Raw genomic sequence first — 27,715 nt, 5'->3', positions numbered from 1 at the left:
GCCAACGATAATCAGGGTTAACAATAGTGTTTCAATTCAGATATGCCAGCATTTAAATGTGTTTCTATGCCACTTCTTAAATCGAGCACAATGTGTGCAGGACGTTGCTTATCAGAATTGAGCTTCTATTATAAGGAATATGCCATAAATGGAACTGCTTATTTATTTGAGAGGTCACGGAATGGATGGTTGGCTGTTGCGAACCCACCGGCAAAATTTTGGTAGCCCTAATAAGGGCTGTTCTTTTGTTAATAAGAAGCGTTTATGCTTCATCGAGTGGCTCAATGCCAGACAGCTCGCAGTCGGAGTCGCTGTCTTCAGTGTCATCTTCACCCAGCTGGATGATGATGGGTTGAATGTGCTCACTCCCAGACGTGTCAAATCTGAATTTTGCCTCCAAGTCCATCACATGCTGAATGCTCTTCCTCCAGTCTTCCGCCGTTACCTGCTTGATTTTCTCCCTCAAGATGACGTCGACCGTGGACAGCTTGAAGTCTCTGTTGTCCGCAGCGATGCCATTTTTGATCTTGGCCCACACAAGCTCAATGGGATTAAATTCGCAGTGGTACGGCGGGAGCCTCAGTACAATGCAACCGGCCTTTACAGCTGTGTTGTCTACAATGTAGCTCGGAAAGCGTGACTTTACAGATGCCACCAGCTCAAGCAACTGCTTCTTTATCCTTTCACCGTAGGTGATGTTCTTGCTTGTGAGCCACTCCTGTATCTTTTCCTTCTTCCAGGCTGTCGTCGGCAATTTCTCTTCTCGCCGGCTATGATAAGGTGCATTGTCTAAAACAATGACGCTACCAGCTGGCAACTTCTGCAGAACGTCATTGAACCAGCCCTCAAAGCGATTGCCGTCCATTTCCTCGTTGTAGTCGCCTGTCTTTTGGCCTCGGAATATATCCAAGCCGCCGTCGACGAAACCATCCTCGCTGCCGATGTGCGTCACGATCAGGCGCTGACCTTTCCCAGAAGGTTGTTTTAGACCCGTCGTCAGACCATTTGCTCGAGCGAACAGGCGTCCGCGCTTCTGCACCACGGTGTCTGTCCACACGATCGGCCGAGTGTGTCCCGCCGTCACCCATGTCTCGTCCAGGTAGAAGATCTTTCGGCCTTCCGCCCGGTAGCGCTCCACGTCACGGAGGTAGTGATTCCGCCAATCGGTGATGTCATCCCGGTCGATAAGCAGCGAGTTGCGGCTTCTCTTTTCATGCTTGAAGCCGATCTCGGCAAGCAGGTGACACACAGTACACCGCCTTAGCGATGGTATAGTTCCATACGCTCCGAGAACTCGGTAGTTACCTTCTCGACCGTCGGTACCTCGTTGCGGCGAAAGCAATCGTGCACACATGATCTCAGCACGCACAACGTGAAGCTGTCAAACTTCGCGCTGTGTCTCCTCTTCTCCGCATTGCGTGGGCGCTTTCGCGAGGGCGTCGTCAGTTTGCCACCCGAAAAATTCGAAGCTTTAACTTCCTGTCTCACCCTGAACACAGTCCTTTCGCTTACACCAAGCATGTCGGCGACAAACTTGCTCGTGTCCTCCACGCTGCGTTCAGGCTGCCTGTTACGCCAAAACGTGTAGCACTGGAAGATCATGTTGCGTGAATCGCTGTTCAGGATGTGGCCGCTCTTGTTCTTGCCGAGGCTCCTTGGTGGTGTGGTCATCGAGGCGACACAAGGCTCGTTCGGCAACAAAGGATCGCGTTCCGATGTCACCTCGCTGGGCTCCATGGCGGAAAACTGGCACGGAATGCCGCGCGTGATCGTTCGCGAACTCACGAGATCGCAGGTTCGCAACCGCGAAAAAAAAAATATTAATTAAAATAACCCCAACACATTAAAAAAATAAGGTTGTGCAAACACACAAAAAGTATATATATGAATCTTATGCTATTAAGCCAGCGACTGCTACGCCCGGTGCCGTCGATCTTGCTCTGTAGCAGACGACGCACAGCGTTGTAGAACGCACGGAGTTAATTTTCTCTCGCGATCCGGCATGTGCGGTAGCATTTCCATCATGATAGTTTTACCAAACCACTCGTCAAGATACACAAATCTTATTTATACCGACAAATACGTGTTTTAGAAGCAGTCACAATTTTTTGAGTGGGACTATTTCTTTAGTCGCGGAGGAATTGGCTGCTGCACTTCGGTCAACTGGGCGGGGCCTCCTCCTGCCTTCTAAAGTTGTACCCGACTATAGTGAGTCCTAGCTTTTGGGCTAGGCTAAGCACTACTAAGTCATCCCCAGCATTTTCAGCAATTTATTTATTATTGAACGATTATCAATTAGCTATTGATTGGCTATCGCTTTGCTATCAATGACTGACTAAGCTTAAGCAGCCCCAACCATGCTTAGCTAGACTTAGCTAGTCTCAGCTTCGCTAGTTCACAGGGGTATGTGCCATTGTGCTTGGACACTGCACTACTGCCAGGATCAACCCACATTTTCTGTTAACGCGTCACCGACTTACAGCCAGCTTAAAAAACTCCGCTGTTAAAATCCACCCAAGGGGGAATGGAGTCGAATCGTATTAGCCACTTGCGAAACCCTGAAATACCGTTCACAGAAATCATGGATTAAACAGAACCCAGTTTGGAAAACCCCCGAGCTAGAAGATGGCATCGATCAAGTCCAGCAGTGCAAATAAGGTGCATGCATCACACAGACACACAAACATGTATCAAACAATCTCCAATAAAGAGCTGTTTAAAGAATGTACCTCATCCTATTACCTCATAACTGGGGGCTGACAAACAGCATGCAAGATTTCTAGAAGTTTTCAAAAGAAGGCTTCTTGCACTCCTATACTTGGGCAAATATCTACAAAGGTTCCACAGCTACATTGGTTCTCCACAAGAAAAGTAGAAAACTACCTATCAAGAAAGGGGTCAGGCAAAGAGACACAATCTCTCAAACGCTATTCACTGCATGCTTTTAGAAGTATTCAAGCTCTTTAACTGGGAAGGCTTAGGAGTGAGGATCAACAGCAAATATCTCAGCAACCTTCGGTTTGCAGATGGCATTGTCCTATTAAGCAACAATGGTAACGAATTGCAACAAATGATTGAGGGCCTTAACCAAAAAGTGTAATGGCACGTACACACTAGCGGCAAAATGCGCGCGGCAGCTAACTGAAGCTGCGGCAGGGCGGCCACACCAACCGGCGGCGCGCTGCTGTGGCAGTCACGTGACAGCATAGACCCCCCCACCCTTTCTAGAACTATCCGTCAGCTCCGTCAGGGAGCTGACGCGTGCAGATGATAGTGCAAAACGAGTTTCCAGCTAACACCGGATGCGAGTACGAAACTAGCGGTCGGGCGGGTCCGCATGTAACCAGTTTCCCGCACGCACGTCACGGAAGCGGGTCGCTCTCATTGGTCTCCTTCATCCGTGGCAAACCGCAAAAAATCGGTTGAGGAGTGATCCCTGCCGTGGCAAGAAAAACCCGTTTCGCAGCACGCCAAGCGCGTTTTGCCGCTAGTGTGTACGTGCCATAAGAGTGGGGCTGATGATTAATATGCAGAAGACAAAGATAATGTTGAATAGCCTGGCAAGGGAACAAGAATTAGGATCGCCAATCAGCCTCTAGGGTCTGTAAAGGAGTACGTTTATCTTGGTCAATTACTCACAGCAGACCCTGATAATGAGAAGGAAATTTACAGAAGAATAAAATTGGGTTGGAGTGTATACGGCAGGCATTGTGAAATCCTGACGAAGCTTACCACTGTCGTTGAAAAGAAAAGTGTACAATCATTGCATTCTACTGGTGCTAACATACGGGGCAGAAACTTGTACGCTAACAAAGAACCTGGAGAACAAGTTAAGGACCGCACAAAGAGCGATGAAACGAAAAATGTTAGGCCTAACGTTAAGAGACTTGAAAAGAGCGGTGTGGATCAGAGAGCAAACGGGGATAGCCGAAATTCTAGCTGACATTAAGAGAAAAAGATGGAGCTGGGCAGGCCATATAATGCGTAGGGTGGATAACCAGCGGACCACTATTAGAGTTACAGATTGGGTACCAAGAGAGTCGAGGACTGCAGAAAACTAGGCGGGGTGATGAAGTTAGGAAATTTACAGGTGCAAGTTGAAATCAGCTAGCGCAAGACGGGAATTGGAGATCGCAGGGAGAGGCCTTCGTTCTACAGTGGACATAAAAATAGAGTGATGATGATACTTGGGCAAGTTTGTCTCTCACAATTTATTCAAGTACTGTATCTGTAACTGCATCTCCAAATGGTACATGGGATTTTTAGAACAGGAAACTGTGCACTGTTGGCTATAGTTCCTTGCTTGCCAACATCTTGGGGGACAACAGGGGCATTTTTTTGACCCTGAACACTGATGTTCTATATAAGGCTAAAACTTAGCAAGTTAGTATGAGCTCATAGTGGGAATACAGCACAAGAAATTAAGACTTGAACACAAAAAGGGACTGAACACCCTAAGTGCTGAAACACATTCAGCTTTTCATTTTTGTGTCCATGTCTTAACCTTTCACACCGTTTTCAACCCTGAACCTATGTTGTCTTCACAAAGATTCAGTTAAAAACTATCTCCATCCAAAAGCAAATGTCTATCATCTTTTGAGCTGTCATAATCCTTTGGCAAGGCTTGGATAACAGCACCAGTCTCTGCTTGTGTCCTTGTTCTTTTGCCCATCGTTTAATAATAAGCCTTACCTTGCACCCTCTTCCAAGTGGCTGAACTACTGCAATCATTTTTGGCCACAAACAGTCATTTAGGTCTCCACAAAATGCACATAAAAAAATGTGCACCTCTCATGCTGAGGTCATTGCAGACGAGTAAAGGAGTTTTATATTGGTGTGCGAATAAATAATAAACTTAAAACTTGTTATAACGAGACAGGATATAACGAAATAATGGATATAAAGAAATAAATGCAATTCCCCTTAAAATTTCCATAGAGAACCGTGTATTCAAAGCCTCATTTTAACAAAGTAAAATTGTTTTGAAAATGGATATAATAAACTATATTCGTCGCCAAAACCAAAAATACCAACCGTTGCACTTTCCACTGGGTTCCGCATTAAATACACCGTTGAGCAACACGTAGTCTTTCGCATCGCCTCGCGTAGCTGCACACAAGTAGCACTTTTTTTTTATCCTATTGCACCCCTCTCTCACTGCGCCAGGTAGCTGGCGAAGCTAGGCGCTGTAGGATATGGAAGTCGTGGTCGCTCTCTAATCTGCGGGTCGCTCTCTGCGGGTCGCTCTCTAATCTACGCCGCCGCAGCGTCTCGTAACGGGTAGCTGGCCTACACTATCAGGGCGTCACACGGAGGCTTAGCGGGCCCACGCCGTCGTCCGAACAGACTGGACGAGGGTTGCTTCATTCGTGAAGAGTACGAGGTCGAGAGGTAGGGGAAACGGAAAAGGGGGTTTATTTACATCATCATCATCAGCCTATATGTATGTCCACTGCAGGATGAAGGCCTCTCCCTACGATCTCCAATTACCCTTGTCTTGCGCTAGCCGATTCCAACTCGCGCCTGCAATTTTCCTAACTTCATCACCCCACCTAGTTTTCTGTCGTCCTCGACTGCGCTTCCCTTCTCATGGTATCCATTCTGTAACTCTAATGGTCCACTGGTTATCCATCATACGCATTACATGGCCTGCTCAACTCCATTTTTTCCGCTTAATGTCAACTAGAATATCGGCTATCCCCGTTTGCTCTCTGATCCACACCGCTCTCTTCCTGTCTCTTAACATTTATTTACATAGGCGAGGCAAACTTGCTTACAGAACAAGGGAATCATCGTACTGGCCAGAGTACGGAGCGCAGCACGTCGTAGCATGTCAGCGCTACTACAACTGAGCAGAGTACATCGTTCTCGGAGTGCACTAGCAACATGTCAGAGCAGATGGGAGAGCACTCCAGATGAGCCGCAAAAGACCGCTTAAATGAATCTTGTCCTCCCTAGATCCCTAAGCCAGGGAAACCTGCGAGCACACCTTCCTCCAACCAGAGCGTGCAAAGTCACCGAAGGCTCCGCCATGAGGGTGAGGGTGCGCATAAACAATCCGGCGCCTTTGTTCCCCGAACACACTTGGGAAAAGTAGCCTCGGGCGCACACGGCTCACTGTAGCAGAGAACGGAGGGGACGCTAATAGACGGGAGGTGTCACGCTTGACCCAATCTGGCGCGTCTTGGCTCCTGGGATGGCTTAGCAATAGACCTCTCCTGGAGTACATCACACTCCACAGCCGCTGCCGGCTTTCTGCGTGGTGCAGTCGCGCAGTAGCTGGTGTAGGTGGCCACCACACGGACGCGTGTTTTAATTTATTTGTTTTTTATTTTTACGTGAACATCCACAATTCTCTTGCCAGCCAGATTAGCAGTAATGTGTGTCGGAAAACATTGGCGTGTGGTAAACTGCGTGATGAAAATGTGGTGACGCTGCTCTTTTTTACTTGCGAACGTGAACCACATGGTGGTGGTATGTGATGGATTGTGTGATGAAGAATATTGGCTTTTCCATGGAAGTGTGCCACATTTGTTGTCGTAATGTGTGCGGCGAAAAACAGCTATGATATTACGATATCGGCTCATCCTTACGTAGAAAAACAGACCACATTATGTGTGCGTGTGTGTGTGCTCGCACGCCCACGTGCGTGTGTGGTGTACTACGCGATTAGCAATACATCTCGCTTACCAGACTGTGGACGCGTGTTTGTGTGTAATAAAACCAGTTGTAGTGATCAGGCTCCGATAGAACTTCAGGACCCGTAATTATTGAACAGGTGAGAATGAATGAGTTGCGATGATTAGTGAGCGCATGTATTTCGAGGCCATCCGCGCTGTGTGCAGAAAAAAATATGAAAAGAAAAAGGAAAAAAAAAAAAAAAAAACCTTAGTTTGAGCATAATTTATCGACTGAGAGGTATGACTACATATGATCTCCTACGATCTTTTAACCACTGCCGAAGCTGCGTATATACATTTAACCACGGGAAGTTCCCAAAAGGCAAACCATTGAAATTATCGCAATTTAACGCAAATCTCACTGGTCTTACGTAAAACTGAACTTTATTTTTATTTATTTTTTCGTTATTGGTATATTCACCTTTAGAGCACGGACTTTATGATGCTGTGATGATGCACATGAACATGCAAAAGTTGGGTCTTGTAAAGTTGAGATCAGCAAAGGAGGCAGGAGACAAAGAGAAGTTACCGGGCAACGTATAATGACTTATGTACGCTTTTACTTTGTACATTCACACGACCGAGACTAATATTTAAAATTAAATTATGGTGTTTAACATCCCTACGCTGCACAGCGGCTTATGGGGGACAGTGTAAGGAAAGGCTCCAGATTAATTTTGTCCACCTAGAGTATCTTAGCATGCTCCTAAAGCAGGGTAATAAGTTTTTATGCATTTCTCCCTCATCTGAATTTAGGCGTCGCTACTTGGTACGGCTCCACTGAGCCGCCGTGTAGTTGTAGACGAAGTTCATCTTGTATATCATTTAAAGCTACAGTATGTGGGCATTGAGGGATGCACTGGCACCATTGCGCAAGCTCCACCTGTTCTGCCGTCCCTCGCCATACTTGCCCGCTCCCAACCGGTTCCAGCGGTGGCGCTCCACATGCGGTGATTTGAGGTGAGGGCGGGGTGCTGACGTCACTATGCGGCCATGTCGGCTGCTAGTTACTGAGCGTGGCTCTCTTATCTCCGGGACCGGCGCAGGGTACGTACATGCTTTCCTCTCATTCGCCGACACCTTTGCGACTAGGACTCGAGCTCGCGCACAGTGCCTTTGGCCGTGCGGGGAGCTGATCATTTGTGCTGATCCTTTCCCGACGCTAAGCCGATGAGCGGTGCCTAGTGCTCGCGTGAGGTCGTACCACACCGAGCCGCACTTGCCTAAAGCCCAAGCCGAAGGATATTGCCCGAGCTCTCGCGAGTTGACCCATTGGTTATAGCCAGAGCAAGTAGCATAGCCGCTGGGACTTTTCCTAGCGGCGTGTCCAAGCTTGAGCCTGTGCTCTCGCCGCGACGTGCTATAGGTGCCTGTTATTGTATTTTCACCCTGGTGCGGAACCCCTTTAGCTCCCTGCCGCGCGGGTGTTTGTGCAGTGCTGGTGCCGATGAATACAATAAATGGTTTCCATCAACTCGAGGCTTTACTGTGTTTTTGCGTGCATCGCTCGGTAGCCCCTTGCGGCCTCTGAGCTCGCGCGCGAGCGGTGCTGGAGGCGACGGCTGACGCGGCCCTGTGGCTGGCTAAGCTCGAACCCGCGGTGGTTGGTCTCCTGTGAGACACCAAGAACCCACAACATCAACCGAGTCATACGTGACGTATATTCAGGATGTTCTTGCCCTTTGCCGCAAGGTGGACGAGCGAATGCTGGAAGATGAAAAGGTGAACCATGTGCTGAAGGGCATAGCTGACGATGCATTTAACCTGCTCGTGTACAAGAACTGCACCAGCATCGACGACATCATAAGTGAATGCAGACGTTTCGAAGAAGATAAAGGCCGTCGAATTGTCCATCAGTATACCCGTCTTCCAAATACAGCCGCTACATCATTGTGCGAAGACCATTCCGCGCCTAAGCCGACCACGTACGAAAGCATTGTGCGCATCATTCGCTGAGAAACAGAGGCTGCATCGCCGGTTAACTCCCAGACGTATGCCCCAAACAATTTTAGAACAACGGTTTCCCTAATCCAGTCTGTCGTTCGCGAAGAACTGGCAAACCTTGGTGTTCCCTCCGTTTTCCCCATCAACCGATCCGACGCCTTTACTACTACTGTCCCGGCTACATGGAACCAGTACGTGGGGACCAGCGGCGAAAAGCGAAACAAGAAGGAGGAGAAGAGTGGGAGACTGGAGGAAGGAGGGCATGTGTTTTCATCACTACAGCAGCGTCCAATCAGGGTGCGCAGAGTGCGGGGTAGACCGGTAGCGCACTCCATTTTCTTTTTCGTTTTTTTTTTTTCAGGAGTGGGAGCGTGAGCATGCGCGCGGAGACCAGTCTCCGGACGAAAATAACAGCGTTCTTCCACTGATGCCGCACTTGTCAGGAGAACTTGGTTTCTGTGCTGTGTTGCGATTGTATTGCATGTGTGTGTGGGTGAAATATGTAATAAATTGTGTTCGAAAGGTGGGTGGCCGTTTGGCACAAGCAAAAGCCGAAAAAGCATGCTTTGGTTATAATGCAGTACCGCATATAGCGCGGATTTTTACAACTCCCGCAACTTACGTTATAAGCGGTCTATGCTGTAATTGGATGGCAGGGGCACGAAGGTAAAGGGTGGGGGATTGATGGGATGATTGGCTTTGCCCTGCTCGGTTGATTAGCGCTTGAGCTAACTCGAGCTAAGGCCCCCCCCCCCCCCCCCCCGTTCGCCCTTTCATTCCCCTCCAGTCCCGCGTGGCACCGTGTCCATGTGATTTTATGGGATTCTTGCAGCCTCAGGATTAGAATCGGTGATAAAAGATCCGTGTTTTTCAGGAACGTATGAACTGGTAAAAAATAAGCCTAACTCAATTGCGTCATTTGTGTTTTCCATTGCAAACGCTGGCGCCGGGAAATCGTACGTAACAGGACCGCATCAACGAGGTACTGAAGTGACAACGTATTGCCACCGTCTAAATGAGTTATGTGTGAAGTGTGTACTGCAGCAGAACTCCTCTTTAGCGTTTGCTATCACTTGGCGCCATATATTCGAGCTCTCGGGAAGCCTATGTGTGGCCTTCGAAATGCATGGCACGCTAATGCATGCAACTGCTTAGAAACGCGTCATGCAGCAACCAGGCTCTTCTCTCGTGCTTCTTTCTGACATGCTGCACCATCTTGTGGCACTCCCGAGAAGTCTGCACGTGGCTTCTGAGACAAGAAGCGTGGCACGCCAGTGCCTGAGAACACAGAATTGTTCCCACGCTTGCTGCACACCCAGTAGCACATACTCAGTGACCCAAGTTGGCGAGATGTTCATTGAAGAGCGGCACATACCCAGTGCATTCATAGCACTGCTTGCTAAAGCATTGGCATGAAAGACATTCATTGAAAAGCAGCACATATCAAGTGCATTTGTGGTGCAGCCTGCTAAAGTGTCGGGTTACTGTCCTTGAGTAGTAACCCTTATGACGGTTCGATTGTGCTGAACATCAAAGAAATTGAATAAGGGATCCTTTTGTCACTATAGAGCAGCACATTCCCAATAGCGTATACCTAGGGTGTGTTCCAATTCTGGCCAGCATCGGAGACTGTCTACGTAGACAGCTAAGGAGAAAGCCGAGACAGCCTCGAGGCCATGAAATGGAACGCGTTTTGAACCGTCTGGATGATGCATGGAAGACGCGTCTGCGAGACGCCACCTCGCGACGACAAGAAAAAGTTGAGAAAAGCACGCATTATTTCTGTATTTTAAGTCCTTGCGCCTGAGAACACATGAAAAACACGATGTGACTTACATTAAGGGCGTAGGAAAACACGTCTACGTTTTCTCGTGCGCAGACAGCTTTCCTGTCCGCTCCGCCATCTTGCTTGGACAGGAAAGTAGCCTGCATCGTTTCTGACTTCGATGCTGTCTTCGCAAAGCTGTCTACTTTGATGCCTTTGTGAGAAGTGGAACAAGGCTTGAGATGGCCGCTGTCCACTCCTTGCCGTCTTGGGCGAGTATTGGAACACAGCCCTAGTTACCCAAGTTGGCGTCAAAAAAGACGTTCATTGAAGAATGGCACACACCTACTGGCACAATGCCAGTGACCCAAGTTGGCATCAAAGAGATTCACTGAAGACCACCACAGACCAAGTAGCAGATACCCAGTGTTCCAAGTCGGCATCAAGGAGTTTCAGTGAACAAGGGTACCTACCCAGTTTCGCATCTACACTGTTCTTTCTGGGGTTTTACATGCCAAAACCAGTTCTGATTATTAGGCACGCCATAGTGGAGGGCTCCGGACTAATTTTTACCACGTGGGGTTCTTTAACGTGCACTAAAACGCAAGCACACGGGCAATTTTGCATTTCGCCTCCATCGAAATACGGCCGCTGCAGCCGGGATTCAATCCCACGATCTCGTGCTCAGCAGCGCAACGCCTTAGCTGACGGAGCCACCGCGCCGGGTCACATCTACATTGACCCATGTCAGCGTAAAAGAGGTTGATTAAAGAGCAGCACATATGTGCCGCTTCTCAGGATTCTCAGGACATTGGACGAAGGATTCTTAGGATGCAGCATTCTCAGGATACTTCACGCACTTCCTGAGGGCTATCTACCTGTGTCTCTAACCGTTTTCCCACAAGCTTGTGTCACTGGGTAATTCACGGTCTAATGGGTAAGCACATCGAGCTACTGTGCTGAGCGAACTACCCAATTTATTCAAATATAAGTCGACCTCTTTTTTTTCTTTTTTCACGAAAGTGTTACCCAAAATGAGCTATCGAATTATATTCGTGACCAAAGCTAGCAACAGTACCAAGCTAACGAAGTTTCCTCCTCACGCACGCCGTAGTCAGTCTGCAGATTATCCAGACTGGCCTTAAAGAAATGCTGCATATCCAACACACTCGACCATACCAAGGACGACGTCGTTTGGGATGCCAAGGACATCTGTGGGGCAGCCAATGAGGATGACTTCTCTGGCAGTTCTGATGAGCATGCAGCTTGTGGCATCGACTAGCGAGATTCAGTAGCTGAGCTCGGTAAAGAAGCGTCATGTTCAAAAGTGTGGGGATGCGCAACTCTCACGTGTCTCCTGTAATCCGGCTTCACCGCGTGGCTAAGTGCTGGCGGTGGTCGTAGTGGTTGCGGCGCATTGCGAGAGATGGCGCAATTGTCGCGATGCTAACGCCACCGAACGGCGGGGTGACTTGGGAGAAAAAGGTCAAAGGCGCTTCCTCTTTGGCTTGGGATCGGCGGCCAACACGCACGAACGCTTCGCGCGTGCGCCGGCCCGCTTCGCGCGACCGTCGCGCGAGGCTAAGAGCAGGACACCGGTATGGACGAACACGGATCGTTCGTACGCACCACCGTTCGCGTGACCGCACACGTGAACGACTAGGCGATGGTGTCACAGCATGGGGCGAACGTATTCGCTCGCTATCGGGTCGCAGTGAGTCGGACTTCCTTGATATGTCGCGCGCCCGTGTGAATGTTCTATTGGTTGTAATTCGGCTAGCATGTATTAGTGTATGAAAGGCGCAATAAATGCCCTTTTGATTGTTTGCACTACTGTGTTGTAGTTCCTTTGTTCCAAGAGCATGTGTGAGACCCCACAAAGGTCGTCATTTTTATAAGATATTGGTCGACCTATATTCAAATTACTTTTTATTTAATACTCACGGTGAGTTCAATATATAGGGATCAACCTATATTCATGTTCGACCTACACTCAAGTAAATACGGTAAGTTCAAAACCAACCGGCGGGCCAACTTGGGTCACTTAGTATGTGACACTAGGTATGTGCCGCTCTTAACACCAACTTGGGTCAATGGGAATGTGCCACTGGGTATGTGCTGCTCTTCAATGACAGAAAAGATCCTTTAAGGTTTTTCCAGTACTGGGCGAAATTAAACCCGCATCACATACAGTAGAACCTCGTTGATATGATCCCATTTCGTACAATTTCCCAGCACAAATGTTCACAATCAAGAACACAAAATATGACCCAATATAGCTTCGCTTCTTTTTAACAGTTTATACGTTCTCAGAAAACAATTTTTTGGCACCAACGTTCAGTGCATCACCAAACTGCAATCGTATGATAAGTTTCCCGCTAGATTCTATGTGAACAAGAAAAGGCGTGAGGCATGCGCAATGGAAAGCAGTAAAAGCAGTGGAAAGCCACAATGGCAGCTTCTCTACAGTACTTGCCCGCCCGTGTGATGTGAAAATGCCGGCAGGCACTAAGTTTCCTCTTCCGGTATTAGCAAATCTCCTCACGGGTCGCGCATGTCGCCTTCACAGCAATCGTCACCAACCCTATTGTGATAAGCAGTTTCAACTATCTGTTTCAAAGCAGGTATGGCGTAGTGCCATTGAATGTGTACTGCACGTTTTTAACGGGCGATAACCCAAACGCGCTGCAGGTCCCTGCTGCAGGTGGCACAGTGAGTGTCGTGTCTTATTCTGGCAACGTCATATGTAACGGAGTGTTGCCCATTATTAGAACCCCCACCAGCTCGATATTGTTTTGATTTGATGTTGCTGTCTTACACCACAAAATAGGAAAACGACAACGCCTGTTTCGAACTACTCGAGCCCCACCAGCTTGATGCGCAGTCTCATGCCGTAAGGATTCTCGCCGAGTGGGTATGTTAAAACTTCCTGCCAAAATGCCCCACCTGAAGAAACTTCTGAACCTGGCCGAATTCAAGGAGCACAAACTTAAGGTCGCCGAAGCTGCAAAAACGACAACGCACGTGTCAGGCCACGCAGGCCCCACAAGCTCGGTGCGCTCCAGCATTTCATGCTGCAATGATTCACATGACATTTCGCATTACGTAGATGTCAACTACAGTTAAGTCTAGCAATTACGGCAACTTCGGATCCTACGTTTTCCCAGTTAGTGAGTTTTGTTAGCATTTTTTTTCTAAAACGTACGAACGAATTTCTACTGTATATGTAGACAATCTTGTTTGAATATATGTTTACTTATGTGCCACGTGTAGACTTCATGGTGTGTCCTGTTGAAAGTGCGAGATAGGAGCACAGCTGCATACACCCCTGATACATGACTATACACACTACACTGTAGACCGCTTATAACGTAGGTCGCCAAAATCATGAATATCTGCACTATAAGCGGTACCGCACTATAACCAAAACAACGATTTTCAAGCCCTGCACGCATGCAAAACATGTAGACCAAGCAGCCGCACGTATCAGAGAAGCGAAGCGTGCGACTGGGAGTTTTGTATCCGTTTAAATTTGCGAACGTTGATAGGTTAATATCCAAGTACCCACGATCTTCGCATGAAGCAAATAATTTTTAAAATGTCTCAGTTTCGCCCGAAAGACGAAGCATCAATTGCGACAGCAAATTAGTAGAGAGCTATAAGGAGTAGGGATAGTAGTTTTATCGGCTGCATAAACTTGACACATTCGCTTACTAACTGATATAACAAGCGTGGTGTCGATGCGCACAAGCAAACATTAATAGACTCAATGATCGCAGACAGCCACTGTCAAAACGCGGGCGTGGGGAAACGCGACCGCCGCAGCGAACAAAGGTTCGTGCGGTCTATCGCTTCAACGGAAACTGAGCGGCGTAAGCACAGCGCATACAAAGGTCAGAGCCGTGTGGAGATCGCTTTCAAGATACGGTGCGCGCGACAACACCGACAGCCGGCACAGGCGCGAACGCATTTGTTGGCAGAGTAGAAGCCACCCTCCCCCTCCCTCCCGTGCTGCCTTCGTTTTGCTCCTTTCGCGTGGGAGATTGCGTGGCCAGTTTCCTTTGCCCCGGTTGCAAGATACGCATTTGGCGCCGCAGCACAGCGTCGCCTCCCCCCCCCTCCCTCCCTCCCATACCCCAACGGCCTCTGCGCGATGGAAGTCGCGTTTGCTCTCCGCTGTGTGTTCGCTCTTCGTGAAGGCGTGCGGCGACAATTTTATTGCCCTTGGACTCATGCTCCACGTCTCATTCTCCTCCTCCGCATCGCCCTTGTTGGTCTGCTCTCCCATCGGTGGGCGCACCTCGTTGAGAAGCGTGCTCGCTACCGCCCTTGTCGGCGAGATTTTCCCGCGGAAGCCGCATTATAACCGGTATTTCGGCTCACGCGGCTGCACTGTAAGCAGTATGCATATACATGGAGTGCTAAGGGAAAATTAACAATAGTCTGAAAAGACCGTACTATATCCAGTCATGCACTATAAGCGGTTACGTTATAAGTGGTCTATACTGTATATTGTTTCAATGCTAATCACATTAACGTCAACATTCATCGTGAGATTGGCTCTGCCACAATTCTTTTTCTCCCCAAAGTGATGCAATCTCCTGGTGTGTGTGTTTTTTTTTCCCCTGCCATTTGGGTTGCCACGGGGCATAACGTCATAATGGAGCTAAACATGCCCTTCAATGCCAGCAGCACAAACATGCGCTGGTCACAACAAATGGTGTACTCTTCTCTGGCACACTGTGTGATCACCGTGCACTCAGCCACGAGTTCCTTCTATGGGAAGGCTGGTGGTGGTCAAAGAGCATTAGGAGGCTCACCTTGCGGGGCACCTGGTAGGGAATGGGCACAATGCAGTCCTGGCCCAGGATGAGCACTCGGTTGACCTCGCCATCCATCACCTTGAGGGCACGCTTAGGCACCAGGCCTACTCCTTTGGTCTGCACCTCACCCATGTATTTGGATGCTGCAGGGTTGGGAGATGACCACCACACACACAGGGTTATGAGACACACAGAAGCACAAACCCGCACCACAGTGGTGAGCTGCAAAGCCTTCACTGATCAGAGCTGATCAAGTACTTAATACCTGCAAACCTAACTACACTGTAGTGTAATGAACCTTTGCACACATACTCTTCGATGTGCGCAGAGCCCATTCCCTTATGCATTGGTAGGGGAGCACATATACTCAAATAGCAATGTCTCTCAAGTAGTTAGATTTGCACGTGTAGTTAGATTTGCACATATATTCGTTCGGAGGAAGACACATTCAGTAACTGCCTGTGCGTAGCCTTTCAATGGTACACAATGGTAGAAGCTTTGCCCGAATGCCTTACGGATAAAACGAGAGTGCAGAATTTTTTTTTGCTTCAAGTGCAAAACCTGGGTACCATTAAAAAATATCTTTTACAGATGTTGGCAACCAAGAAAGTACAAAACCAACAAATACATGCAGTGTATATACCCATTCGGCTATCCAAAGGGATCATTACTGCTCCTGTCCACCATGGATGTAGCTACCGTATTTACTCGCCTTAATGAACGTACTTCTTTTCCCGAAAAATATGCGCAAAGTTGGGGGGTGCATTTATTATGCAGGGTAAAATTTTGAGCAATTTTTTTTCTGAGGCCACCTTCAAAAAAGTCGCTGTTTCACCCGAAAGGCGAACCATCGATTGCGATAGCAAATGCATAGACAGCTATACGAAGTAAGGATAGTAGTTTTATCGGCCGTATAAACTTGCAAAGTAATTTAACCGGCATGGTGTCACGCATGCACAGACAAGCACGAACACATCACACTCGATGACCGCGGACACTCGCCGTCAAAACACTGGCGTGAGGAAGTGCGGCTGCAACAGCAAGCGAAGTGACCTTCGTGCCGTGTATCATTTCAACGCCAACTAAGCGGCGAGAACGGAGCACGCACAAAGGTATAAGCCGCTGTCGTACCTAGACTCAGCCCCCGACGCAGATCGCTTTCAAGATAGGGAAATGCGCAGTTCATGCACGCGGCGGAATACGGCAAGTTTCCTCCCCACTTTCCTCTCTCGAAGGCAGGAGATAGAGCAAGCGGTCGTCGGCGCCAACAGCAATAATTCGATATGATTGCTAGCGCAATAAAAGTACTGTAGACACACGGTACGATTCGACGTCCAATAAGGCGTCCGATACAATCGTACCCGCTGGACGTCACATCGGACACCGAATCGTACCGCGTCTCTTCTACTTCACGGCAGCAAGTTCTGGGTGCGTTTATTGCGCAGGAGAAAAAAAGAATCCAACTTTTGACGACTGAAGTTGGGGGTGCGTTCATTATGCGAGTGCATTCAATGCGCGAGTAAATACGGTAGTTTGGCTCACACTCTTGGTTCCTCCACAACTACATGCAGCAGCCTGCATTTTTATAACAGCAACATTAAAAAAAATTTTGGACCTGCCACCACTTTATTTTTCCTCAAACTTCACAGTAGGCATTTTTTTTGTCTGCTTTGTTCAATAAAACACATGGAATCATTTGTTTGACAGCACACATTTATAATTTATGGCAGGCAGTAAAAGCCAGTCTATCTCTCTGTAGCAATTGCTCATTTCGGCAATAGCACGGTGCACATAAGATAACAGATTTTCTTTATCGAGGCAAGTAATGACATGCAGTGTCTAATGAACGATGCAGACTAAAAGATAGAAAACTTGAGTGAGAACAAAGCTACAGTAAGAGCAACAGTAGCCTTTATAATTGTTACAGTAAACGTACATGTCACTGTATTGATCTATTGGACTCCCCTCATAGTTATTGGCATCAAGAAATTTGCAATTATGGATCTGCCTGAGCAATGTAATCACCTAACAAAAACATTGCATGGCAATGAGCAACTGCTCGAGTACATGCTTGGGAGGATGCCTCCAAAGCAAGGCTTCTGTCACTCCCCTTTACAAGCAGGCAAAAAATGCTAACCTGTAAGCCAGTACCTTGCAGAGAAATGTACAAAGAAGAAATGTCATCATTTCTCGTCACTTCCTACCTACTTGAGTTGTATCCCTGTCTTCTAATGCACTTTTTCAAGGTACAGTGGTGTGAGCAACTTGCTAGCTAGCACAACAGCTGAATTTCAACAACTGCCTTGTCCGAGAAATGATAATGACTTGTTCAGATCAGCTCCCCAGATACTTTCAATGCACTACCTTGATGCCTTGCTAAAGAACAGGTTGCCTTCACTGAAGGGCACAGTATTTGTGGTCATAATGTATACACATGGTCCCCTCTCCACTAGTTTAGGAAATCCAGAACTTTCATTCTCAATTTCACAGTTCAATGCGTTCTGCCTGCCCCGCCTTCTCTACTATTTAACTTTGTGCAAGAACCTGTACACCACAATACGTAGACACTTCTGCAATTGCTACTTTGGAAGTGCAAGCGTTATGCAGCAAGCTCGTGGCTGCAGACAACATGGTGCAGTGCTGTGGTGCATGACCCTAAATATCACCCGCTTCAATTACAACAGTCATCCACAACTGCCGTAAGTAGGCAAGGTATAAGTTCAATGCCTAGATCATTGTCAGAACACATTGGTAAATGCTAGTCACATGCTAAAATGCTTTAATTCTTATCACTTTCCCTCTGGACACGTTTTCTGACGAAAGAAGAGTAATGCTTCCACAGTCACCAATTCATTACTACTATGTAGTGGTATGATGAGCAAAGGTGCCCTCCCCATTCCTACATGCGTATTGGTCGAAAAGGCTCAATTGATGGCAGCAGACACCAAAATTTGTCTGTCGCAGCACTTTTCTCTTCCATTTGAAGGGGCCACGAGAAGCACAGGTGCTGCTCTGCATACACACACACAATTTGAACTCGTGCAATCGTGAACTCGTGCACCGCACTCTCTTCAGCAAAAAACTGAAGGGACCAACTATCTTGTCATAGGTCTTGAATTCACAAATAAGACTGCAAGCATATAATTAGGCAAGGGCACATAGGCAGGAAGTGCAGTTGGCTGTTCAGTATTGGAGAAAGCAAAGGGCAAGTAAGACTATCGTGACTTCCAGGTTCCACAATACTAACTGTATTAATTAAATAATGAGTTTCCGAGTCTATTGCTGACCTATGCAATCCAGTGAGCTTCAATTTATAAAAGAAGCCGCCAGGCAACGTTGAGCTGATAATGTGAGCGAGAGCACACAGTGTCTCACCTTCACTCAGGAAGGGCTCCTTAAACGTCACCTCCCAAAAGTTGACAGTAGTGTCCCCCTGCGAGGGAAAAGAAAAATGTTATGGAAGGCTAACAGTCCCCTCCAGCATAGAGAGCCCAGTACCACCACGGTGTAAGAACAGGTGCTCTGACGGAATGCTAGGGTGCTGCAAGGTAGCGCATGCAACTAGCAGGCTAGGGCACCAGGGGGCTGACAATATGGGCACTATGCTGGGAGCATGCATTGCAGCCTGCGCTTTTCAGAGCGCCTGCTCATGTTTTTAACGGCAGACAGTGGCATAGCCAGAAATGTTTAAAGGGGGGCAGGCTGCATACTGGTACAAAGAAATTCTAGGGGGGGCACATGCCCACTTTGCCCTTCTTGGCTGTGCCCTTGACGACAGACCTAAGTTACTGTGTACATGTCACGAACTCTTCAAATGTAATTTATAATTGCAGCAGTGCTTTGATGCATTTTTAAAATAAAAGCATATGTATTCCTATCAGTGCTGCACTCACCGTTTACATTGTTTGCTGAAGCTGCAAGTAAATTCTTTACTTTTGCTACTTCTATTTGAGCAATGTGTGCCTATATGCTGCATTCTTACTTTCATTACATACGAAAGCAGTGTGCTAGGGAGTACTGCATATGATTCGTTCATGCATAAATAGAAACATGAGTTAACTTTTATACATTTCAGTACTCTTCAATCTCAAATGAAAATCATTTAAATTAAATATTAAATTCCGGAGTTTTATGTGCCAAAATTGCAATTTGATTATGAGGCACACCGTAGTGAGGGACTCCGTATTAATTTTGAACTCCTGGGGTTCTTTAACGTACACTCAATCCACAATACAACATGCATCCAATGCCCGATACGCTGGCATTTTAGCGTTTATCCCCTACCACAGTGCGGCTGCCGCCGCCGGGATTCCACCTCACGCCCTTGGGCTTAGTAGCGCAATGCCATAGCCACTACGCCACCACGGCATGTAACCTAAAATGATGAATAGCGAATTTCACATACGGGATCTATTACGAAGCTCTATGTTCTTGACACCACAAAGTGAAAGAGAGCTTATTTCTTAGAAACCACACTACGCATCTCATGCACATATCATTCCATGGAATCAGTACGAGTTATCTTTACTAAATTATTCATGACCAAAGAATTAACACTTGGGTTTTACGCGATAAAACCACAATCTGATTAAGAGGTGCACCATAGTGGGTGTAGAGGTTTAATTTTGACCACCTGCGTTACTTTAACGTGCACTTAAAGCACATGAGTGTTTTTGCATTTTGCCCCCATCAAAATGTGGCTGCTGCAGCTGGGATCGAAACCGTTTTTTGACATACGGCACTGTTTGCTTTACTTGCTTTTTTTTTTTTACAGAAAATTTACCAGGGAATAGAGACTAGAGATAAATGAAACTTGTAAGCCAAAAAAAGATGTCAATCGATGCGCAGAAGGGGCGTGCCCACTGCGGCCGGTCACGCAGCTGTGTTGTACACAAGCTTATCCAGCTTTCTCAAAGTTGCTCTTCTAGGCATACCGGCTAGAACAAATGCATTGTGCACTGCCATTCATGTCTTTTCATGTACACCGGGTCAGGGTGCTTTTCAGACCCGTAATCCTTTGGTTCCAGGACTTGCTTTACTCTCTATAACATACGCTTGAAGTCAGCTCCTCTCTTCCGAGACAATGAACATCGAAAGTTCAACTTCAACGAGTCATAACAGCTTTTGCAGTTTTGCATGGAACACCTCTTGCCCACAACTTGTCCCAGTCCGTCTCCACCAGGCAACGTCGCAGCTCGAGAGGCAGACTTCCCTCCCTCTGTGTGATTCAGCATATTCGTCATTTTCCATTATTTATATAGATTAGGCATGTTGTTAAACGCTTACCGAGAAGAAGGATGACTGATCGCTAAATGTTAAAGAGACTATCATTGCGAAACTAAGAGCTTCTTGTCTGCCACACCACTTGTCAGCGACTGCTTCCAGCCACTGTCACATGCTGTCTGCTAGAGCAAGCGATGCGACTGCACTGTCGGAGGCACTGTCGTCTATTACGGCACCTGAGGGACTTGAATGATTACAGCAGAGCACAGAAACAGTGCATAAATTGTGTTCCAATTTTCTTCAACACATTTTACCAGCAGCTATAATTAATGACCGCTTTCAAATTTCACACTTTTTCAGCCTCCTTACATGTGCTGCCGTGCAGTGGTGCAGATGCAAAATACCACCATTAGTGCGATGCGTTTCTCCCTAGCAGCCCCTGCACTGCAGGAACACCTGTTCTTAAACTGTGATAACTGGGCAGATTACAAGAAGATTAATATGAGTGAGAGGGCAGGTACCTTAGCAGCCAGGAAGAGCATGTTGGTGTCTGGGTCATACAGGGGTATGTAAACACTAGAAAAGGAAGAAAGCCAGATGCACTGTAAATGCAAGCTCTAGCGATGTAATGCCATTGAAAAGCACAAACCACAACATGCGCATGCTGCCTACACTACACTTTGTTACATATACAAATCAAATTATGGGGCTTAATGCCCCGAAGCAACACATGGGATACAGGAGATGCCACAGCGGAGGGCTCCAGATTACTTTAAGCCACTTAGGGTCCTCTAACGTGCACCTAAGCCTAAGTTACACAAGCTTTTTTACAGTATGCTGTGAAGCCATCCCACAACCTGGTGGCAACAGCCACTGTAGCAGGCTGGTTACAGGTACAAGGTGGTCCACTCATTAAAGGACCAGCTTTGGACCTTCATACAAATAAGACCGATGCAAAGATCACTTGGACACAATTTCCTATGCACAAATGAACGGCATAAAAACAACGAAATTTGAAATAGCCTGCGTGCATTTCTTGGCATGGCCAATCTCCTTCTGAAGGACAATATCCTGCCACATAACAGACCGGAAGTCGTCTCACTGGCCAGTGAACGCTCTTCAAGTGCTCCATACCAGTTTACCTGCACAACACAAGTTCCTTCCTTCGCCACCGAGACAATCCGAAACGACAGTATCTTCTAGTAAAAGGCAGGTGCTCCTGCAAGCACCCACTGCTTTGCAGAGGTTATGCACCACTACAATAACCTATTTATTTATGCTGTTAAGCATGTGAAGCCCACTTTTCTGTTGTAAAGCTGCTGTGCTCTACCTAATTTCTGCCTCAAATAAAGGAACTTTTGCCATGGTGGAGGAGCATTAAAGGAGCTGACAATGGAATCATGTTCATAAGCAATCACTTTCAAGGACATCACTTTAAGCGGATGATCATTATTTAAGCCAATGGGCAGAACGCCCTCTACTCCTGTAAGAAGATGCACAAAAGTGGTAAGTCAAGATTGCGGCCCCAGGTTAAATGGAAATAGAGAGCTTCTGTAGCAGCAAACCGGCCACTACTATTGTGAGAAGACACTTGGTAAGCCAGAAAAAATGCACAAACAAAAGACAGGTGTCATATTTGAAAGCAATTAGTATTTTAGTTTTCTATTCTTTTTGCCCTTCGTCATTGGTTTACACAATTTGCAATTGCCAAGATTGGCCCCTCAGATAGACAAACCACAATAAAAAAAAAAATTCACGATTATGATACTCTCTAATGCGACATTTGAGCGTCGCTCTTTACATGTTTTCATTTCGCGATATATTGGCCAGCGCGGACAATCTATATCAGGCGGCACATTGCAAACAAAGCGAAGTGTGGTGCGACTGCCTCGCTAATTGAGGGATTGTGAGAGGCAGCGCATGGGCATGATTCACAGCAGCCGCCGCAGACAGACCTTCGCTCATGTAGCCCTTTGTTTCCATACAGATGATGCGCGCTACTCTGGCACCATCTTGTAGCCGCAGAGCCCACCTTGCATGGCACTATGCTTTTCTTCTCACGCTTTTGCCATGCCCTCCTCCTACACTTTCCGCCTCATGTTTCGATGCACCCTCCTCCGCCGCTTTCCTCCTTGTGCTCTCTTCACTATCGGCATCTTTCATCTCCCACTATGCTCCGTGTTTGCTCTTTCATCCTTCGCTGTGCTCGTTTGCTTGGTTACACCGAGGGCACCAACGCTCGCCGCAGGCACGGGTGCCTGAGAGCTGAGCTCTGAAATAATTTTTGCAAATTGTAGCGCCATGTAGTACTGCCACCCTGACGTTCCTGCAACAGCTTGCAGTGATGTCGCAGATTTTAACCCCACGAAGTCCAATGTATCATTTTTGAAGCGCTAAATTTGATGCCTGAAGACTTTTTTCAGAACCTAATGTAGTGCCTACACTGGTGTTTTTGGTATGCCGGAGGGAGTTTTCAGTTGTGGATAATGTAGCAAAATAAATTACTAATTGAATAATTAGCATTTTCATTCCCTTTTGCTCAATTATCTTGTCACTGTTTTCTTCGTAGCAGTATACTCTCCCTGGCCAGAAGCAGGTGTGAACGAGTTCTTTTAATTTTCTATGATGTGGAATGGTGTTCGGGATTGGTGGGGTTAAAGCATCTATGCTGATCTAGTTATAGGGTTCCTGAAATGGTTTGGCAAATTTTGTACTTCCGGTGTATTGGAGATAGCACACGAAGCCTCTCCAACCTCTCCGCTAGTTGCTTGGCCATCGATCTCTAGTGAGAACTATCAAAGCAGCGTGCATTTTGAGCATTATGTTGCAGCGCCGAGTGTGTTCAGTATTTCGGTAAACACAGGCAAGGTGGGTGTTTTGATGGATGGGTGGGAGCATAAACGTGAGTGGCCTAAGGTCCCTAGATAACTTGCTTTATCTAGGGGCCTTAGAGCTGCCTGCACTAGGAACCTTAGAGCTCAATTAGCCAAACACAGAGCTAATATTGCTGTAACCAAGCATTTTAGACATTTAAAAAGGCAATGTGTTCACAATTACGCTGCTGCTGAAAATTTACACCACCAGCAAAGTAGAATAAACTTGGTTACTGCTATATTAGCTTTGTTTTTGTCTGCTTAAGCTCTGCGCCACCAGATGGCTGCACCCTGCAGGCCACTCACGTTTGTGCCTCCGCTTACCCGGCAAAATGCACAGTCTGCCTGCATTTACCGGTATACCGAACACACTAAAACTCTATTGTGGTAATAATCCTCCGGTGTGAAGTGACAGTCGCAAAAGTGTAGATCCTGGCACCAACTGAAAACCGATCACCCAATGCACTGCAGCCACTCTGCTCACCTGTTTCCTTGCAGAGGGACACGATGTCGCAGCTTGACATGTCACCAACAACTAGATTTGCAGCCCACAATGCAACAAAAGCGATTCGTGGTCCTCACGAAAAGAAACATCCAGACCAACACTGACCGTGGAGCTCGTGTCAACATGGGGCACGTTGTAACACAAGCAAACGACACTTGCTGTGCGCTGGAAGTGCTTGAGTGTAGTGATAAATTGTCGCTGTGTATTCTCTGTTACTTTGTTTTATAGAAACAAATTAGCCAACATTCCAACATTTACGAACATTTGTTCACCATAAAGTTGTAAAAATCATTGCTGACGCAGTGTGGGCAGCCAATCAGATAGCTCGCCCAACTAACGTCGTGCGTGCCTGCTATGTAGATGGTAACAGGGCAGCTGAAAATTCAGTGGAGCGGCGCCACTGAGATCGGTAGCGATGCACATTTTAAAAAACCTTATAATAAATTGCACGCTTTATGCAGAACACTTAATTGCGTCACTTAATGATCAGAAGGACGTTTCTTAATGACTCAGTACGTTAGTACAAAATCATCAAAATCATTTCAGAGTCCCTTTAACCCTTTAGGGACAAGACAGAAATACCGAAAGGAAATATTCAGACACCACTCATCAGATGTGAAACAGGGGTGTACATTGCATTTCCTCTACATTAGCTGTGGGATACTACTGCAGCCATGAATTTCGCATCGGTCTTTCTCCTCTGACTATACTTTCAAATGAAGGCAACTCGTGTGTCAAACTTCTTCCTTGTCGTCTGTTCCTGCCATAATTAAAAAATTAAGCTTGCTGTCTGTCACTCACTGTTGGCTGAAGATATTTAGCCAAAAACTGCGTACTCAGAACCAAAACACAAGAAAAAAATGTTCTTTTTTTTGGTTTGTTGCTTGTAGACAGCCTTCATCCATAAAGGGTTAATAGTTTATCAGTAAGGAAGAACCACATCTTAAGGGTGGATGTGGGGCTAAAATCATAATTTTTGCAAGAATAACGCATTTTCCAATTTTGTTTATTTTGAATCCCTAGATGGATAAAGAAGCTCATCACCTAGTTTGGTTGCAATCTGCGCCAAAGAAAAGCAGAAAACACACAAAAAAAGAACCGGTGGCGTGAATCCTCTATTCAAGACGCAGCCGCAGAGCGGGCAAGAAATCGAACACTGAGTGAATGCCCGCGTTGGAAAGCTTGTTTCTCGCGTGATTTAATCATGGGAGACCTTTCATCAATAGTATAGCTGACTGCAAAGTAAAAACAAAAATAAAGGCGTAATTCTGACTGCAGTGCCCTTGTCTGCAAGCGCAGACAAGGGCACTTGTCTAACAAAAGCAAAATCAATCAGTGTGTCTTCATTATTTCTGAAATTAATAGTTTTTCTGATCTGACATGCTTAATTGTTTCGTATGACAGCCATAACTTTTCTATTTGATCTGTATTCACGAAATTTAGATTATGTACCTAAATCAAGAAGACACATAAACCTATAAGTTTTTATAAATATCCGTGCAGCAGTTCAAAAGTTAATTTTCAGCCCCTCATCCCCCCAACGGGCCACTTCAGTGATTTTTCAATGTCAACGGACATCATTGAAATTCGCTGGGTAGGTTCCTCTGAACACTTCCGTCATGTCCTCACAAACTCAGGTTTGAGAGTAGCGCAGATTCTTTACAAATGAATTTTGTGATTTCCTTCGAACCAACTCAGCTCCTCAGCTACTGGCCACATTGTGCTACGACATTAAAATCGGCATAGGCAGAGCATGCTGGGAATGCATGGCAGACGACAACGTCGAGAAGCCAGCGATCATGAGGCAGTGTTTCGCGTGAGAAGTTGTTGTAGTGAGAAGTTATGTTCAGTGTGGACGGAGAAGTAATGGGTGGAAAGTGGTATTGCGTTGTTGGCTGCACAAACTTCAGCCCTTGCCAGCCGCACACACAGTTCGAGCCGATGTCGATCGCATTCAGCTGAGGTGAGGCCTGTCAATCACAGAGTTTGTGCATCTACTACTAGCGTAGGTGAAAGGCTGACCTTAAGCTAATTAAGCCATTAGGATGAAGAAAACTGCTTTGGTAGTTCAGTGGTGACCATAAGTACGATGCAGCTAGGCCTAACCAGTCTGCTTTGTCAGTATTCAATGACAAAAGTTGCTGTTTGGTGCAGAGTCAACCAAAGGCTTAGCAGCTGCCGTACGGCATTCTTAAAGTAGTGAAATCGCCTTAACAACGAAAGTGGGAGATAGGCGGCAAATTGAATGGTGGCAACTTCGTTCACGGCTGCTATGTCTGCAACATTGTGCGCATCGTGTTCGAAAAATCGAGCGAGCCAGTGTGCAGCATCTGAAACTTCGATCACCGTTTTACATTGGTCATATAGGAGAGAAGCGCAGAGTGTGGCTCAGCTGAGCCAGCACAGACACTCGCTGCCGCCTGAAAAGTGACGCTATCCTGTCGCCTAAGCAATCCACACGCTGCGAAGCAGGAGGTATTGAAAATAGACAACACCCATGGAAGAAACAGTGGCATGATCCAGGCTTAATTGAAGAAACTTGGCTTGGTACACCACGCAGCTAACCAACAACTTGCCCAAGCAATGTTGAACTAACGGAGCCGCCGGTCCATGCTATGCCGCTTTCAATGGTGAGATGGTGCAATTGGCGCAGCGGTAGCATCACCGAGAAAGCCAAATGCGAAGTTTGACACAGTCGGTCCTTTTAAAAGGCTTTGAGTTATCCTGAAAGAATGCCTTCGTAACTGCTCGAAATATGACATTTGTGAAGACACGTTTCTCAGCAGGTTACCTTCAGTATAGAGGCTCATAACAGCTGTTATCTTCAGTAGTAGGCTGCAGCAATTGTGTGTGTGTTTACTCTTTACAAGGGAATCCTCCATCACAAGTGAGCCAAACTCGCAACGCAGATCATGAATGAATGTTTATGCATTTTCAGAAAAAGAAAGTACCTGTGCTTGTAATCTTGGAGGAACTAGTCTTGCAGCGCAATTTCACTCTTTGGAAATACAGTGATTATAGAATTCCTAGCCAGGAGGAGGAACAGTAGGGATGACTGAGGTTTGCTACAGTTAAACCTGGATATAACGAAATTGACAAATTCCCGAAAAACTTCATTATAAAGAGGATTTCGTTATGTGCAGGTTCGGCATGAAAATTGAAAAAAAATAAACACTTACCGTATTTACTCGATTCTAACGCGCCCTCAATTGTAACGCGCACCCGTTTTCCGTTTTCGTCGAAGCACTCATCCTTGGAATGTCACACCAGGTACCGGATGCATTGACGCGTGTCGTTTCGCACAAGCGCAGGGCATCGGAAATGAAGAGCGAGCGTCTCGATGGCGTCGTAGCGTCGTATAGTGTTACAGTAGAACCCCCGCTGTTACGTTCCCGGGGGCTGCGTTTTCCTGGCTGTTATGTTGTTTTCGGCCGGTCTTGGCACAGCTCCCATAGAACCCAATGCATTGGTAACCCCGCTGTTGCGTCGCAACTGTGGGACCGTTCCCACATCATCAGTTGCGAACTGCCACCCCGCGCCGGCCCGAGCGGCCATTTTGACTTTTCATGTCGCTTGGTTTGGTAGCTTGACGATGGAATTGGCCGCCCAAAGTGCCGGGGACGACAACTATGACGTATTTTCGGTTTCCACCAGCAAAAGTATGGCCCTTCAGATCCATATTTGCTATATAAAGATGGTGTCTATGACGCGTTGTGGCCCTAAAATTGGTTTTGGCTCATAGATATTCCGTGTAAAGTCCAAGGACGAAATGCAGTCGCCGCGCGCCGTATGCTGTATGTGCAAGTGAAAACGTGCGAGGGGAGTCGACGACCGCGTCTAAATTTCGCGCGCGCAAGAAAGGCAGGGAAGCGCGCCTTCTTTCGTTGCGCTCGAGGCACCGG

The 27,715-nt window shown here is 46.9% G+C and overlaps 1 protein-coding gene across 3 annotated transcripts in view; it reads right to left on the bottom strand.

Annotated features, from left to right (window-relative positions):
- Positions 1–27,715, bottom strand: part of LOC119449375 (coronin-7-like) — a 124,772-nt gene that overhangs the window by 74,366 nt on the left and 22,691 nt on the right. For all 3 annotated transcript variants that reach the window (XM_037712543.2, XM_049666742.1, XM_037712544.2), the window contains exons 10-12: positions 20,957–21,011; positions 18,588–18,645; positions 15,210–15,355 (exon numbers count right to left, since the gene is read on the bottom strand). In XM_037712543.2, coding sequence (XP_037568471.1) covers positions 15,210–15,355; positions 18,588–18,645; positions 20,957–21,011 — 259 coding nt within the window. The remainder of the gene's footprint in view (positions 1–15,209; positions 15,356–18,587; positions 18,646–20,956; positions 21,012–27,715) is intronic.

Source organism: Dermacentor silvarum, chromosome 4 (assembly GCF_013339745.2).
Source record: "Dermacentor silvarum isolate Dsil-2018 chromosome 4, BIME_Dsil_1.4, whole genome shotgun sequence".
NCBI classification, from domain to species: Eukaryota; Metazoa; Arthropoda; class Arachnida; order Ixodida; family Ixodidae; genus Dermacentor; species Dermacentor silvarum.
Note: the sequence above shows the minus strand (reverse complement) of the source record. Positions and strands in the feature narration are given on the sequence as shown.